This window comes from Hyperoodon ampullatus, assembly GCF_949752795.1.
Source record: "Hyperoodon ampullatus genome assembly, chromosome: 12".
Lineage (NCBI taxonomy): Eukaryota > Metazoa > Chordata > Mammalia > Artiodactyla > Ziphiidae > Hyperoodon > Hyperoodon ampullatus.
This window is the reverse complement of record NC_136925.1, coordinates 51840891-51858303: the sequence shown is the minus strand read 5'-3', so window position 1 is coordinate 51858303 and position 17413 is coordinate 51840891. Positions and strand designations below refer to the sequence as shown.

Here is a 17413-nt window from a genome sequence, read left to right as displayed (position 1 = left end):
ACCGACTTTTGCAAGTCAGCCAACTTTGGTAGTTCTCAACAATCCTTTAATTAGGCTAGAGGGAAAGTAACATGCACTAATGTTTGTCCTGGCTAAATTCCAGTGGGAGATAATTGCAATCTGGCCTACCTAAACTTCCACGGGTTTCATCTGAATACAGTACGCTTCTCCTTTCTCTGCCTCTATTTCATTCTGCACTGATGCCTTTATGTGGGCTCCACCTTTCACCCTGAACACTGTGGATATCCAGTTAACAAGACCTGCTGAAAACCTACCACATCCAGAAGAACAATGCACTAAGAAGTGCCGAGTGTATTCTAAGATAACCCACTTCCCGCTTCTCACATATAACCAGAACACCCAAGTCAATTCCTATGAACAGCATCATTTTTATTTCCCCCCTTGCTCTCACCCTACACCCACTACACCCACCGCCCCCTCACACACACCACTTTCACACATCTAAATTTTCAGAGGATCCGAGGAAACTTTTAGGAGGATTGTACCATCACTGCAAATCAGAAAAACATCATACGCACCTACTTCCAAGTTTATTAAAGGTCTTTTTGCATCTATTACTGCTATTTTGCCCTGTACTGTATTAAAGAAAAATGCATGATGTGCTATATTAATTGCTCTCCATACAAATATGGAGCTGGAAAAGCACCTTCAGGCCTGGATCTCCCAGAACAAGGCAATTTTTAAATGCAAAATTTAATCATAAAACCATCAAGTTAAAGGGACCTTCAAGAAATCTATCATTTACTTCCCTCTCTCTAGGCATGAAAATTAGAGTCCACCAAAAGACTGAGTTAAAAAGAAATCAAGTTGGAAAAAGAGACATTATACAATCTAAGACAGGATCATTTAAAAGACGAATCTCTGTTGTTTTACTATACTTCTTCAGCAAAAAATGGACCTTCTGGTAAATCAGGATATCAAATATTACAATGGTTGTTGAATATTCTTGGGTTTGGGGGATCACCAAAGGAATATAAACAGTTTAAGACTTTTTAATTGCAAGCTCCTGGAGGGCAGTAGTTATCATTTGTGTGTGTCTGTGTGTGCATATTTCCATAGGAGCAAGGAAAAGTTACCCAACTCTTTAGAGTCTTAAAAAAGTTTACTTTTGAAGTTATAATCATATTATTAACTCTTATCCAACTCTTTTTATTGAATTAGAAATTCATAATTTGACCCAAAATTTCTCACACCTGGCTCTTCATGTAAACAATTACATGTCTACCTTATAATCAATGTATACTCCTTACCTGAAATCTTTCTTAATTAAGAAATTTCACACAGACATACATACTGCATTTTAGCAGACTAGCAGATTCGGGAAAGGACAAATTAAAAGTGTCAAATATTCATCAACAGTCTTTACTGGCACCAAAGGAAAGATGACATTCACTGAGTCTTATATAACATCCACCTGGCTCAAACTAAACTGAGCAAAACAGCCAAGAAAGTAAAAGCTTGGTTGAACACATAATCGACCATAAAAGGTAGCTTTCAGATAAATCTAGATTCAGTGTTGCCTCTCCAGTTGATATGCCCACAAAGGCTTACCTGGTACTCCCCTTCCCTAATGTACGGCTCAACCTACCTCCCAGTCTCCTTTGTCTTTCCTCCTGTTGCTCTCCATAACTTCATAGCTGTTAGTCCACCAGCCCACTCTCCTTAATATATACCTGCTTGGAAACACAATAAAATCACCTAGAGAGTTTTCAAAATGTCCAGATGGCTAGGTTGCTTCCCCGAAGATTCTATTTCCATAGATCCAGGGGATGGCTGTGACCCAGGCCACGGTGCTCCTCAAGGCATGACCCTCAGGTACACAGCGGCCAGGCTCCAGGCTCATCTTCCCTTCGCAATCGCCTCCACTGTCCTCTGGACAACTCAAAATCTATTATGAAGGAAACCTGCTGTTATTTCTAAGTGCTCTTTCTAGCACCTTGCTTTTTAGCTGAGTGGTTCTCAATGAGGGGGCTATTTTGCAATTTGGCAATGTCTACAGGCATTTTTGCTTGTCACAACTGGGAATATGCTACTGGCATCTAGTGTGTAGAGACCAGGGATGTTGCTAGACATCCTGCAATGCACAGAACAGCCTCCACTACAAAGAATCATCCAAAATGGGAATATTGTTGAAGTTGAGAAAGTGCTTTGCCTGAAGCCTACCTTTGCTCTTCCTTAGTCACTCGGCTCACATACTCATTGAACAAACATTTCCATTCCTCCCAATTCATCCTCCTTATCCTAGCTGCCTCCTGACTCTCCCTAAGCATCCTGGTTAAACCAAACTCTCCCCAAATTATTACAAACATCTACCATCCTCACAACACCCTTGTTCTCTCCTGGCTGTGTTCCTTTTCAGTCCCATATTTCTGACCATCTTTATTAAGGCCAAAATACAGAATGATGGTTCTTCTAACAGCTGGACCTCATTGCCTCTCATCCTTTGAGAAAACTAAACCTTCCATCTAATTTGGTGGCCAATCAGGGGCTTCTACATCACTCCTCTCCAAGATCTAAACTTCTATATCTGTCGTCTCTCACCAATCACCTTTCTCCCACCTTTTCTACTATCTCCCTTCTTTTGAACCCAACTCCTTATTCCCCAGTTTGCAATAAGATTCCAGTAATAGAACTACCCCTTCCCATTTTGACATCAATCTTTCCCACCTGGTCCTACAGTTGGTCAGACATTCTATTCTCACAGCTTAGAGCTCTCACAGACCCTCAGTTTTGTTCAATCTAAGAATGAGGAAACTTCCATTTTCTGCTTTTCCATCCCAACTCTCAGAAAGTTGGGTAATGATGGAGACGTATCTGGTTCCCCTACAAATGCACGCCACCCAGTTTCGCTAAGGTCTTTGATGAATTTAGCAATTTAATTTGTTGCTTCTTTGCCTTCACATTCCCCACAGGGCTTGCCCCAAACCCCACCCTACTCTCACATCACGTGGTTTCTTATTCTACTGCGGGAAAGCAGGCCATTCACTTTGACAATTAACTTCTAGAGAGACACAAATGCTATCCTATAAGATTAAACTCCCTCCAAAAGTGTTCAAGTCCATCCACAAACTGCACGACCCCCACCCCTTCCATTCCCTGCTTTGCCTCCCGTTTTTCCCCTACTTGCCAGTGTGTCAGATTCTTCATTGTACCATACATATGCCCTTTCATTCTTACCTTTTTGCTACTATCATTCTTCCTTCTGGGATTCTCTTTCTTCCGGTCTCTAGCTATAGAAATCTTACCTACCTTACACCAGCCCTTCATACCTTGTGAGATCAGCCTATGAGGAGAAAACCTGTAGCTTCCTCCAAATCTGCTCAGTAGTTTATTCTTACTTCTCTTACAGCAGTTATCATTCTGTATTCTACTGTAGGGATCTACACGACTATCTGTTACTCTCAGGTATCATATCCTTTAATATCTTTGACAAAGGTCCAGTTTGTTTCCGCTACCCAAATCTACTTTTTTTTAACATCTTTATTGGAGTATAATTGCTTTACAATGTTGTCTTAGTTTCTGCTGTATATCAAAGTGAATCAGCTATATGTATACATATATCCTCTCCCTCTTGCATCTCCCTCCCACCCTCCCTATCCCACTCCTCTAGGTGATCACAAAGCACCGAGCTGATCTCCCTGTGCTATTCAGCTGCTTCCCACTAGCTATCTATTTTACGTTTGGTAGTGTATATATGTTAATGATACTCTCTCACTTTGTCCCAGCTTCCCCTTCCCCCCATGCCCTCAAGTCCATTCTCTACGTCTGTCTTTATTCCTGTCCTGCCCTTAGGTTTATCAGAACCATATTTTTTTTTAGATTCCATAGATATGTGTTAGCATACGGTATTTGTTTTTACCTTTCTGACTTAACTACACTCTGTATGACAGATTCTAGGTCCATCCACCTCACTACAAATAACTCAGTTTCATTTCTTTTATGGCTGAGTAATATTCCATTGTATATATGTGCCACATCTTCTTTAACCATTCATCTGTTGATGGACACTTGGGCTGCTTCCATGTCCTGGCTATTGTAAATAGTGCTGCAATGAACATTGTGGTACATGGCTCTTTCTGAATTATGGTTTTCTCAGGGTATATGCCCAGTAGTCCAGTAGTGGTATTGCTGGGTCATATGGTAGTTCTATTTTTAGTTTTTTAAAGAACCTCCATACTGTTCTCCATAGTGGCTGTATTAATTTATATTCCCACCAACAGTACAAGAGGATTCCCTTTTCGCCACACCCTCTCCAGCATTTATTGTTTGTAGATTTTTTGATGATGGCCATTCTGACCAGTGTGAGGTGATACCTCATTGTGGTTTTGATGTGCATTTCTCTAATGATTAGTGATGTTGAGCATCCTTTCATGTGTTTGTTGGTAATCTGAATATCTTCTTTGGAGAAATGTCTATTTAGGTCTTCCACCCATTTTTGGATTGTGTTATTTGTTTTTTTTTTTTTTTGATATTGAGCTGCATGAGCTTCTTTTACATTTTGGAGATTAATCCTTTGTCAGTTGCTTAATTTGCAAATATTTTCTCCCATTCTGAGGGTCGTCTTTTCATTTTTTTATGGTTTCCTTTGCTGTGCAAAAGCTTTTAAGTTACATTAGGTCCCAAAATCCACTCTTGGCTTCTCCTACCTTGTATTACAAACGCACATGTATGTACTTACATATGTGTGTATATATCTTAACAATATATTGTAGTATATATCATATATATATATATATATATATATATATGTCTTCAAATGTCCCTGGATTCAAAGTAACTTAATTACTGATAAGTAATCAACTATACTTCAATAAACAAATAAACAAATAAATAGTACTACTACAGAAGCTCTTAATGAAATGGTAGACACTCTCCCCCCCACGAAAAAAAAGAAATGAAATTTAAAATTTATTGGGGATTTTTCACCTATGTTTTATGGAATAGGTTGAGAAGTTTGTGAATCTTCTTTAGTTGTACAGGCATTTTTCTGGTGAAAGAGTTCATAGCTTTTAATAGGTTCTCAAAAGAGCTTGTGATACACAAAAAAGGCAAAAACTACTACTCCACAGATCTGAAACATAAGGACAGAATTAACTTCTCTATTTTTAAATTTTCAGAATATCTAAATAATGTCTCAAATTAGATAATATGAATTTAAACTGTATGAATTCACATTTTTTAAAAAAATGGATCACGTTGGCCCAGTTTACATCAACATTTACTTTTTACCAACACTGATCTAATTTGCTGTCAGCATAAATATGATCTTAACAGCACATAATGAACAGAGAACATTAAAACATTTTAACTACTATCATAATAAGTAAATTGGATGGCTTAGTAAACTAATAAATAATAAGGATCAGGTTGCAATTTAAAATAATCTTCAATTATTAAAACCACTAGATATTAGATCAATTCACAAAACACAGCTTGACATTCCAGTTAGATCATGTCCTAATTGCCAAAAGGGTAGAAACAGACACAATTTATTCAGTACATGTCATTATGCTATTCATGTGTGGACGTTTCACAAATCCTACTTGATAAACTGATTTAGTAATTGCTTAATTTCCTCCCATTATTGATTGATTGATTCATTCATTATTTTAAAATGATCATAACTAACACACAGCATTGCAGGTTAGGAATCAACTCCAAGTTGATTCCTAGAGTCTTACTGGGTCTTCTCCATCACCCAACACCCCAAGGAAGGGCAATGTGCACACCTGGCTCTCATTACCAGCACATGACTGGTAATGGCCGTCTAAGGGCTGCATTCAAACACATCAGAAAGACTTTCAGAGATATGTATTTTGTAAAAGAAGATACTGTTGCCGAATTACTTTTCAACCCAAAATGCGACATTCTTCCTATACATTAGGATCTGTCTATGACTTTTTTAACATTGCTCATCCATCTATTCCCCTTAAAGTTCAATATATAACATTTTTATTCACATTAGGAAAGATTAAATTAAAAGATGGGCCTAACAGCAGCAAACGTGCAACAAAACTATTTTGTGTATAAACTCTGCATCAAATTGCCATATAAATCTCCAAAAAAAAGAAGACTCACTAGGGTTCATTTCTCTCAATTTAAGGGAAAAGCTAAGATTTTAGGTCACTATGGTTCTTAACAAAACCGTACAAAGTAGGTGCAATACCAAAGAGATCATTACTACCTCATTCTTGAGAAAACAAAGTGAAAACCAACAGGTTTCCCCTAAGGATTAAAATAAGAGAGGCATATAATTAAAGGTCACCAAACACTGCTGTTACAAAATTTACATTTACTAAACATAAACTGAATTTATGCTATGTGCCTAATTTTTAGGGCAGTTTTTTTTTTTTTTAACAAAAGCAAATCTATTCTGAGACAGTCTATAAAATGCTAAACTGGGAAAGCACTGTCCCATAGAACTTAAGAACCTGTGGAACTTCCCAGGAATGTTTTAGATAAAACCAGACGTCTTGAGAAAATTCATTAATGAATCCACAGTTAACTTCACAGACTTCACAAGACTGTCCTTTAAAATATACATCATCTTGGGCTTCCCTGGTGGCGCAGTGGTTAAGAATCCACCTGCCAATGCAGGGGACACGGGTTCGAGCCCTGGTCTGGGAAGATCCCACATGCTCGGAGCAGCTAAGCCCGTGGGCCACAACTACTGAAGCCCACACACCTAGAGCCTGCGAGCCACAACTACTGAGCCCACGTGCCACAACTACTGAAGCCCGCACGCCTAGAGCCCGTGCTCCACAACAAAAGAAGCCACAAAAATGAGACGCATGCACACCGCACCGAAGAGTAGCCCCTGCTCGCCTCAACTAGAGAAAAGCTCATGTGCAGCAACGAAGATCCAACAGAGCCAAAAATAAAAGCAAATAAATAAATTTATTTTAAAATAAAATATATATCATCTTAAGTAGTGTTACATGCTTGTGAACTATTAGACATTCAGGAGCCAGACACTCCCCTTCCCCCCACCCCCAACTGCCACCCATCCTGTAGAAAAAATTTGAAAACCTTTCATACCAGGCAAAAAGAAAAGGAAAACTCAGGTTCATAAGTGCTATTGAACAGCTGTAATATAACTACCATCTTTTGTTTGAATAAAATGTAACTGCATTTTGTGAAAGATGGACAAAAATGAAACTCCATTAATTTCTATTGGTAAGGGTAAGGAATACATAATCGTATATATAGCTCCTATATTTTAGGAAATCACAAGTTATAGATGCACTATCATCAAATTTGTGAACAAACTTTATTAAAAAAGAAAAGAAGAAGAAAAAAAAAAAAGACCCAGGGCTCTTTATATACCACCTGTGTATTCTCAAATCTACAGTAGCTTCCAAATCCTATAGATATGCAGCTCCCTCACTGCTGCCAAAAACCAGAGTTAAACACATCCATAAGACCCTAATCTCATCTCTGTCCCTCAGAGTAATCAAGTGGAGCAAATAGGTAGCACTTGGATACATGTCCTGTAGAGTCCATGATCCCTATTTTACAGATTAAGAGAATGAGGTCTGAATCACTGTGTCCCCAGGGATGAATTATGACTTCCAGGAGCAAGCTGTCCCCCACCACTGCAGACTCTGTAACAAAGGAGGTACTCAAGCCGAGGCAGTAGAAAGAGCTCTTCTCCAAGGGCCAAGACCGCAGAAGGCAGCACACCACCAGGCTCTAATGCTCTCTGCTCACTGGGGCCTGTAGAAGTCCTCCCCACTTTTTGTTTCTCAGTGGCATCAGAGATTGTTCTTTTAAAAATGATACTCTGGAAGATTAGCCTTGTAGATCTCCTATGGCTAGAAGAGGGTCATATGAATTCCCTACCACTGAACATTTCAGACATAAAATTGATCGCCCATCATTTGACACACAGCTGTCAGTTAAAGGATTTGAAATACCTCCTTATTCTGTTGTGTAATTAGCACCATACAGATGCACACAAAGAGTTCTGTTAGCAGGAGAGATTTGATTCCTCCATTCCAAACCGAGACTCATTTGTTTTCAAAGAATGCAGCATTGTTGGGGTTTTAAAATGTGTTACTGTTTTTGAGTGTATGCATTGATTAGAAAACAAAAGTCAGTATGAGGACTCTTCACCACCTGCCCTGCAAAGGCAAACATTTAGAGTATGATGGAAGACTGAGTTTGGTTTTAGATGTAGGATACAGGCATTGCTCCTCAGCCACTGCTTCTAAAAGAAAGTGCTTCTGGGGTATTCCCTGGTGGTCCAGTGGCCAAGAATCTGCCTTCCAATGCAGAGGACATGGGTTCAATCCCTGTTCGAGGACCTAAGATCCCACATGCCATGGGGCAACTAAGCTCACACACTCTAGAGCCCACGTGCAACAACTAGAGAGCCCACGTGCCGCAACAAAGAGCCCGCGTGCCGCAACTAAGACCTGATGCGGCCAAATAAATAAATAAATAAAGATTTTTAAAAATCAATCTGAGAACAGAGTTTCCTTAAAAAAAAAAAAGAAAGAAAGAAAGTGCTTCTGCAGACGCCCTCTCCTAGGTGTTCTGAAGCTCCAAACATCCTTGGAACCTGCAACATGTCACCCTCTTTGCAACATCAGCAATTGGACTTGACTGAATTTCAAAGTTGAGGGTTGTGATTTTAGTGGCCAAAACATAACTGCAAGAAACTCAAGTAAAACATATGAAAAAAATGGTCAAGTATTTGAAAACAAGCTTCCCTTCATTTACTTTAATTACAAATAATAATACTTGATATTTTTTTTTAATACTTGATATTCTTAAACATCTTTATGTATTATTATTTGTTAGATACCTGTTGAATAGGTTAAGAGTTTCCACACTGAATTTTTAGTCATTAAGTATTGTTTAGATAATAATTTAATATTATTAACTTTTAGACTGCATCTTGAGCCTAGAGTAGTATTTCACTGAAAACTATTCCTGAAATACTAGTTCCATGCAAGGTTAATAGGGGATATCAGAAAAGAGGTTCCTTGGTTTGTTGCAAACACTTTGTATTTGCAGACTTAAAGGGAATTAAGCAGGGGTTTCTTTAGTGCAGGACTTCTAGGAGCTGCAGATACACTAACATGAATCATGCCCCTTGGGGGCGGGAGAGAGGGTGACTATAGTGCTCCACCCCACAACATAGTTAGTCTCACAGCTCATGTTCGGGGGGGTGGGGGGGAGCGTTTTGCAGGATAGCACCCACGGAATGCTGCCTGACCAAGCAGAACTCTGACTGCTTTGTGAAATCTAAGTTTAATTCGTAAAAAACACTTAAAGTGGGTACATCACACACATAAGCATATTGTTTATCTATTTCAAACCATTTGCACCTACTATTCATATACCGGCCCCCCCACCCCCAAAATGATGGATAGGTGAAGAAAAAAATGTTTCTACAATGAAACAAGTTTTTGCAACTAGGGCCACTGGTCAAATGATATATAGGTGTCCCTGCAACTACTCCCAGTCTCACTAGATGAACAGTTCTTAAAGATTAAACTGGTAATAATTACAGAGATTTTTCTAGGTATCAGAAGTAACACAGCAATAAAGCTTCACATTTGTGAAGCTCTTTCATGTAAACTTGAAGCACATTTTCTCAGATGCTCCTAAGCATTCTGTAGGGTAAATGGGTCAGGAATTATTTGCCCCACTTTCCAAATGAGTAAACAGCACCCAGGAATATAAATGACTTGAGCAAAGTCACAGTTATTTAGTTGTCCCGTATGGAAGCGCTAGACAGGGTAGAAAAAAATCTGCCTTCTCACGTAGTCCAGTGCTTTTTCAGCATATTCCCTCAGATCTCTCTCTCTCTCTCCCAGGGCTGTGTTTTGCACAGCGAGAAGCTATTCCAGAAATTCAGACTGAGGGGCTAGGTTAGCAAAGAGAAGCAGTTGAAGGGACCAATTCCACTCCAGCATTACCAGGCATAGAGGGTATAAACTAGAGGCACTGAATCGCTTTTAGATTTTTCTCTCTATTCATTGCAAAGATACAAATGCTGTGAAAAGACCTACCATTTCCCTTACTTAAACTTCTGAATAGGACTAAGCTGGAAGTCAGAAATAGGCACACACGGTCCCGAAGAGAAGTTTTCCTTCACATCAGTAACAGGCAAAAGGAAGAAATGAGCTAATTATCTAGTTGGGTTGAAGAATTTCAAACACAGGTTCACACACTCCTGCAACACCATTAAGTGAAGACCTAAGTTCTAGACCAGTAATTCTCAAAGTTTGACCTGCAGCATCAGTGTCACCTGGGAACTCATCAGAAATGCAAATTTAAGGTCTCTGTCCTACTGAATCAGAAACACTGGGGTGGGGCCTATTGATTTGTATGGGAAAAGCCCTACAGGTGATTCGGACACACACTGTAGTTCCAGAATTTTCTAGGATGTTCAATGCAATGCATATTTTAAGTAACCTATCACTTGAAGTTATTTCCAACAACAGTAATTTTAACTAATATCCTCACCAGTAGTGGTCTAGGTGGACTTAGGATTTGAGACATGTTAAAAACAATAGAAACAACAGGCAAATAACATTACTCTGCATTCATTCATTCATCAGGGTCTGGCTTCAAAAAGAATAGGAATGTGAGAAAAATAAATACATTTTTTCTTCCCATGGAATCTTTTTTAAACATACCTATCAAAGTGTCCGAGTCCCTGTTGGCCAGAAATGCAGAGCGGCTGAAACTTTTTTTTCTACCCTTGAACAATGACAGAAATACAGCCTTACTATGAGGGGTTATTTCTCTAGGGTACAACGACAAGTGTGTTTTGCAGTGTTAGGGCACATTTGAAATCTTGTGGGAACAGCCAGGGACACTAACTTTGCAGGGGCACCCTCTCCTTTGATTCTCTAGTCCACACACTGGCAGTTCAAAGATGGTAAACCCCAAGTCCACGTGGGCCAGCCAGGTGTGGATAGGGGCCTGGCATCAAGCCTTCTCTGTGCCTGCTTAGTCTTGTGTTGATTACTGTGTTGACCAGGAGTCAATAGGTAGATGATACTGCCTTTGTTAGTAAAACAAATGTAAGCTACTGTTACCATTTCATGTTCCATGGTGAACATGGATGCAATGGATGCAATGTACGCAGTGATAAAACCTCCATCAGGCTTAAAGTCAAGTTAAACTTGAGTTTGAATCTAAGCTCTACCACTTACTAAGGGGGTGACCTAAGTAAGTTGCTTGAACTTCCAGAACCTGTTTCCTCCTCTGTAAAATGGGGATATCAATATCTATTACCTACTTCATAGAATTATTGGAAAGGAATCAGTGAAAAAAACACGTTTAGACGTTTAGCATTTAGCCAGAAATAGCTTCCAATAAATACTAACGTTTTCATTATTTTTAAAGTATTTTACAAAGTTGGATTTTGAAAGTATAACAAATTATAAAGATGAACGTTTTTTCAAAGTGCACATAAAAATCAGTTTATTTGTAAACTTTTCAAAAATTGTTTTCAGATGGATCAAAATTTGCATTGTATTTTGCATGCAAAATAATTTAAAAGGTAAAAGTTATTAGCATTAGAAGTCACTCTATTCCTATTCCAGGCTAAAAAAAAAAAAAAAAAAAAAAAAGACAGTCTATAGCTTGCATTAGATTAAATGTTATGACTATTTCTATCAGACACAATACTCATTTTAGACTTTAAGCAAAAAAAAAAAAAAAAGAAAAAGAAAAAAAGGAAAACTGATTTCAGGAAGATGAAGCAACTACGTCCTTTAAATAGTAATAGCTTTCAAATCTAAACACACCTGAGATATTAAAATAAGAGAAAACCAGTTTATAAATTTTATCTCCCACCTTAATCTGCAAAAATAAAATGATATAATTTTATCTTGTGCTTTCATGATTTTTAAATGTTCTTCAATTTCCTAGGGCTGGTACAAATGTTTCATACACTTCTATTTCCATGCAATAGAAATGATGTAGGTATAAATACAGTACTTAATTCTATTGTTGTTATGGAGAAAAAAAAAAACCTAAATACTTCATATCTTGATGGTCTATATATTTCATTATATTTAAAATACACAATAGTCAAAGGGAAAAAAGGGACCAAAATTAGAAGAGTTCATTCTACAGGTGAAATAATAGAACTGAAATAATTCTCCTGTGTATGTTTGGTTTCTGATATTTGTGTGCTATAAGGCATGGAAATAGGGAAGCAATTATTAGCAATATTACTTTCAAACCTATTTTTGGAAAAACTAAACTGAGTTGCTTGAAATTCTACTAAATAACTGAAACAAATCCCTTGAAATTTTAGGGAAACCCACAGATACTGGAGGGCTGACTCTCATTTTATATGAGGGACTTGAGGATCAAAGGCAAGATCCACAGAGGGGCAGGGTCCTGGAACCAATCCCCTGCAAACACCAAGGGACAACTGTATAGACAAATATTTAATGACACCATAATTTTAATATTTTTATTTCCAGTATAAATGCAGAAATGTTAAAACGTGTTTCTGTCTCAGATTTTGTCAAGTACACACATGCACAGGAAAGAAACAGACCAAGAAATAAAGACCTCCTATTTTAAGGAGTCCCTGGCTGCCATTCTGAAATTCTTGACTGGGCAAGGAGAGAATCTGACCCCAAAGTAAAGCAGCATCAGAGGGAAAAGCTGGTGGCAATGCCCATTTGTATATCTGGGCCATTGTCCACATATGGGCCCCAAGCCAGAGATGACTCTGGCATTCTGCACAGGGGATGCCGCCCATTCAAGCCTTTATTTGAGAAAGAAGGGGAAACAGCGTTCTATGCAACTTTGGGTGTTTGAAAAAAGAAGCTGTCCTTGGTCTGTGAACCAAGAAACAGAGCTGGGCACTGGAAGAAGTTTCTACATCCTTTTTTGCTCAACGTTAGAGCCAAGCAGTGCTGAATTATAATGAAAGAGTAAATTTAAGACGAAAACATGCATGACAATATTGGGGTGCAAAAACAGAAAACATTTAAAAGGAAGAAAGTTATCATTATTTTACAACGTAGCAAACTCTTAGCATATATTTCCATCATAAGTTTCTGAAATATTATGTGGAAATTGTTAGTCTTCTCCATGAATCAGATCGATTAATGACCTCAAGATTTTATTACCAATGGCATTTGAATCTAAAATTTTAAATTCTCTGAGAGGGAGCATTGTGAGAGATAACGTTCTATACTTCTGGAGAACTTTCAAACTTGTCAAAAGTACCCTAGGAAAATCATAAGATTCTACCGGCACTCTTCAAGCCACTTCGTGTCAATGCTCTATTCTAAGTAACCAAAGACCTTGTAACTATGAACACTGCATAAAATCACGATCGACACCACTGAAACACTCCATAATTATGATAAAATTGTTGTTAGTCCATGTATATACTCTTGGCCTTCTCTAGTAAATTTGTACCTCCAAAAATGCTTAGAAACTATGCAGTAGAAAACAACTGATCATTCTTAATTGTTTCAAATGAGCTTCTCCAGGCAGCTGCACATGTGTACTAACCTAATTGTTAGTTGCACCTGCTCCAAGTTAGCAATACTTCACAGAACACATGGCAAGACTGGCATTTTCAAGTGTTAATCTGTTCAATGTAAATCTATACTTTCTTTCAATAGTTTATGATACATATGCTTTGTGCCAATAAGGAGTCTAATGTACAAAAATGTGGGCGATTTCTAATTTCTTTACTTGAAAACAAAGCTGTCTTTTCAAACTAAAATAAATTATGCTCTTCCATATTATGGCTGATTTTTCACTGAGAAATATCTGAGATATTTGAGCATTTTTTTCAACTTTTATATAAAGTACTCCTTGATTCAACCAAACGTCGAAGAAAAAAATAGCAAAAACTCTTTCACAAAATGCTGAAAGTTGTAAATAAGAAGTTAAATTGTTCTTGTCCTGTACCACCATATCCACCACTGCAAATGCAGTGATGCCTTTTGTGACTAACATCTTCAGTTTCTGAGCATTAAGGACAGCAATGATAAAAAGAAAATAACATTCTTCAGATTATGAGCTTAGACGCTGGATTCTGCACATGCAGCAAATCTGTTTCCAGAGATCACACCGCTTTTTCATAGGAATCACCCTAAAATCTGAAGTTGGAGTAACCATTCAGCTCAAAGATTTTAATGTATGATATATAGAGACAGATACTTTTTCATAAAATGGACAGACACTTTTTCATATAAATGGAAGTTTTACATTAAATCTCTACAGTATGAAATTCTAATTTTTTGTCTTATAAATTGATTTCCTGATTTTTAAAAGAATGTATGTTTATCCACACTTGTCTGTCAAACATTAAATTAAATGCACATTTAACATAATTAAAAGCAAAGATACAGAATCCTGACAAGTAAATTTCTCTGGAGGCTTTGTCTCTGTCCTTCGCTTGTTAAAGGATCAAAACACTATGTCTGCTCTAATAATATACTGATGAATGAGGTTCCCATCGCCACAATACTAAAGCTACCTCATTTCCTTCTAAGGTTAGCTGAAAGTTTACACAGACATAAATATTGCTTTAAGTCTAGTTAAAATGCAAACACTCTACTTACAAAATTGGAGTCAAATGTTCCTAGAGACTTAATAGTTACTTAACAAAGAAACTTAATAAAGTTTCTATCTTAGACAATTTTGGCTTCAATTAATTTTAATAAATCTAAGATTTTCTGTCCAGCTCCAAAAAAATACCCAAATGTTACGAGAACGCACACTAAACACTACAGAAGTAAACAAAACTAGGTGAACTTTTGGGGCAATCAATGGTACATTCCGGAAACCTGGCTACTTATGAAACAAACTTTACTCATAATAGCTCAAAGATACATAAAGTTTTCAAAGAGCTATCAAGAACAAAGAAAAACATAAACACCCACCTATTGTACACGTGTACTGTATGCACACGTACAGTGCTTTGTAACTAGTTGCAAAAGAATTATTTTATTTAAAATTAAATACTATATTTCTAAGAAACAACAATTAACAGGAATCTCTGGAGTCCTTTAAATGTGATCATTTCACCCTATCAAAACAATTGGATGTTCTTCGTCCTTTGTTTTTTCTTCTGCATCTGCATTAACATGGCTGTTAATTATATTAGCCTGGTGGTACATAAAGTCTGAATGGGAAAAATCAGATGATTCTTATAGAGCCTAATATACCTCTTAGGATTCAAATGTATACATGCTTAGATTGAGCACTTCTATATTGCTGCTACTTCTATTTTGTTAGAGAACTTAGCTTTGATTCAGAATTTCTGTTTCATAAGTGATATAACACCTCTCCAACACACCATTGAATATATGCATGCACACAAACACACACACACACACACACACCTTTAGCCTTATTATGCTACTTTGTATATTAAGCTTCCTATTTGTATATTTATGTTTTTCTAAAACTGTTTAAGTTCTTGAGTTTGTATTCATCACACAAAATGCCATATAGATCTAATGCCTACATCTACCATAATAAAGCCCTACTATGTTAAAAGATAAAAAGCTAAATCACATTTTAAAAATTCAAAATTGAAAAGAGCATAAGAGTACTCTTACCCACCCATTCTCACAGCTTTATGCTTTTACACAGTGAATCAGCAAATGTATTCTTTTCTGAATCATATATGAACATAAGAATGTTTTGAAAATGTTTATACAGTTTGGCACACCTGGGCTTACTGATGGTTTTCCAAAGTAAACTCGTTGTTCTGATCAGCTTTATCATTAAGAGTGAAAAAAAAACTTTACTGCAGAACTTAACTGAATATGTGGTATAGAAAAATAAACTGTTTTACATGTCACTGAGAAAATGTTACATTCTTAAAATTATATTTATAGTTCTACCTTCTTTTTCTTACAACCAAGTACAGAAGTAATTCACAGATCAAAATATACATTATCAGATAACTTTCCTGGGAAAGAAAAACATTCTTGAGACAATATACAACTGAAAGCACTGCTTCAGCTAAATATTAAAGAAAACAACAACAACCGTTCGCGGGCTTCATGACAACTGATAAACAATGAAGAACACTTATCAGTTTCAATAGCAAATTCTTGCTCTTTTGGTTACTGATTGGGCTCTTAGATATCGTCTCCAGTCTTGTAGTCCTTTCAGTCTTTATGAAACAATTGTTGGAAATGTGGGTGGCTATTCAGATTAATTTATACTTTCCAAGGAAAGCTGTTTGATAACAGGAGTGAGCAAGTACCTCCTACCTCAAATTAACCACTTAAAGTGGTCTATTTTTCACCTCTAAACTATGCTCAGCCCCTCCTTCTATTGCCCTTAGGGAATTTAAATTCAGAGACGTGACGTTTTCCATTATTGGCTCCTTGCCTCTTTGCAACTGTACAACATTCCTCAAAAAGTACATATAATTCTCCATCCCACAGGATCAGACAACAGTATCTATTTCAGGAGCAATTACATAGATAATGTAAGATATAATATTTTTCCTTAGAATTGTTTGTAATAATTGTGATTTCAAGGCTACTGGTTCAGTCTATGGCAATGCTGTCGCTGAGTTCATCTAAGTATTTCTCTTCAATCTACATACTTTTAAAACTCAATGTGTCCTGTAGATCAGACTGCTGTAAGGATACCATCTGCACTACACAGTGGTTTGTTAGAGCATTATACTTATAAGACAATATACTCCTTGAAAAATAATACACGTCAATGAAGAAACGAAGATACTGCAAAAATTACTACATAGAAGAAAAGTCAAAAATTCCGTTATTTCTCTTGTTTTAACACCTGTATAGTAAATTACATGTGACCACCACGTTGTTACATTAATAGGAACGCAAAGCATAAAAGAACAAGAGCTACCTCTTGCTTTGCTTAAAGAAATTAAAGACAAGTTTAACCCGCACCTGCCAAACTGTCTTCAGAGGGAAAGAAACAGGCGGGGACGGAAGGCCTCACCTGTCCTGTACCCCACAGTGCGTCTCCCTGAAAGCATTTTAAATATAGGCAGTGTATCTGTCACCTTTTCTTTTCTTTTTTCTTCCGTTCTAATCAATGGCAGACCTTTTACTACACTCCCCTGCCCACTATCTCAAAGGCACGTTACAGAATAAGAGGACCCAAGTGTCACTTACCAGTTGCATGCCACAGATAAAGATAAGCGTGCACCTGCCACTGCAATAACCCATGGTTTCCGAGACCCCTGCCACAGCCAAACTGTCCCACGTCGGCCACCGTCGAGCCCCCACTTTATCCAATCAGATCGCGGGGAAGGACAGGCAAACCTGCCGAGGGCTCGTGGGCTCCGGGCTGTAGCTGCCAGCGTCCTGGGAAGTGACAGGCATTAGGACCTGCTAGCGCGGCGGCGGTGGCGGCGGCAGCTCCAGCCGCGCCCGCCACACATACC

The 17413-nt window shown here is 37.7% G+C and overlaps 1 protein-coding gene across 2 annotated transcripts in view; it reads right to left on the bottom strand.

Annotated features, from left to right (window-relative positions):
• Nucleotides 1-17195, bottom strand: part of NKAIN2 (sodium/potassium transporting ATPase interacting 2) — a gene marked incomplete at both ends in the record, with an annotated part of 975603 nt that extends 958408 nt beyond the window's left edge. For both annotated transcript variants that reach the window (XM_079716233.1, XM_079716234.1), the window contains one exon: nt 17142-17195. In XM_079716233.1, coding sequence (XP_079572359.1) covers nt 17142-17195 — 54 coding nt within the window. The remainder of the gene's footprint in view (nt 1-17141) is intronic.
• Nucleotides 17196-17413: the final 218 nt, after the last annotated feature.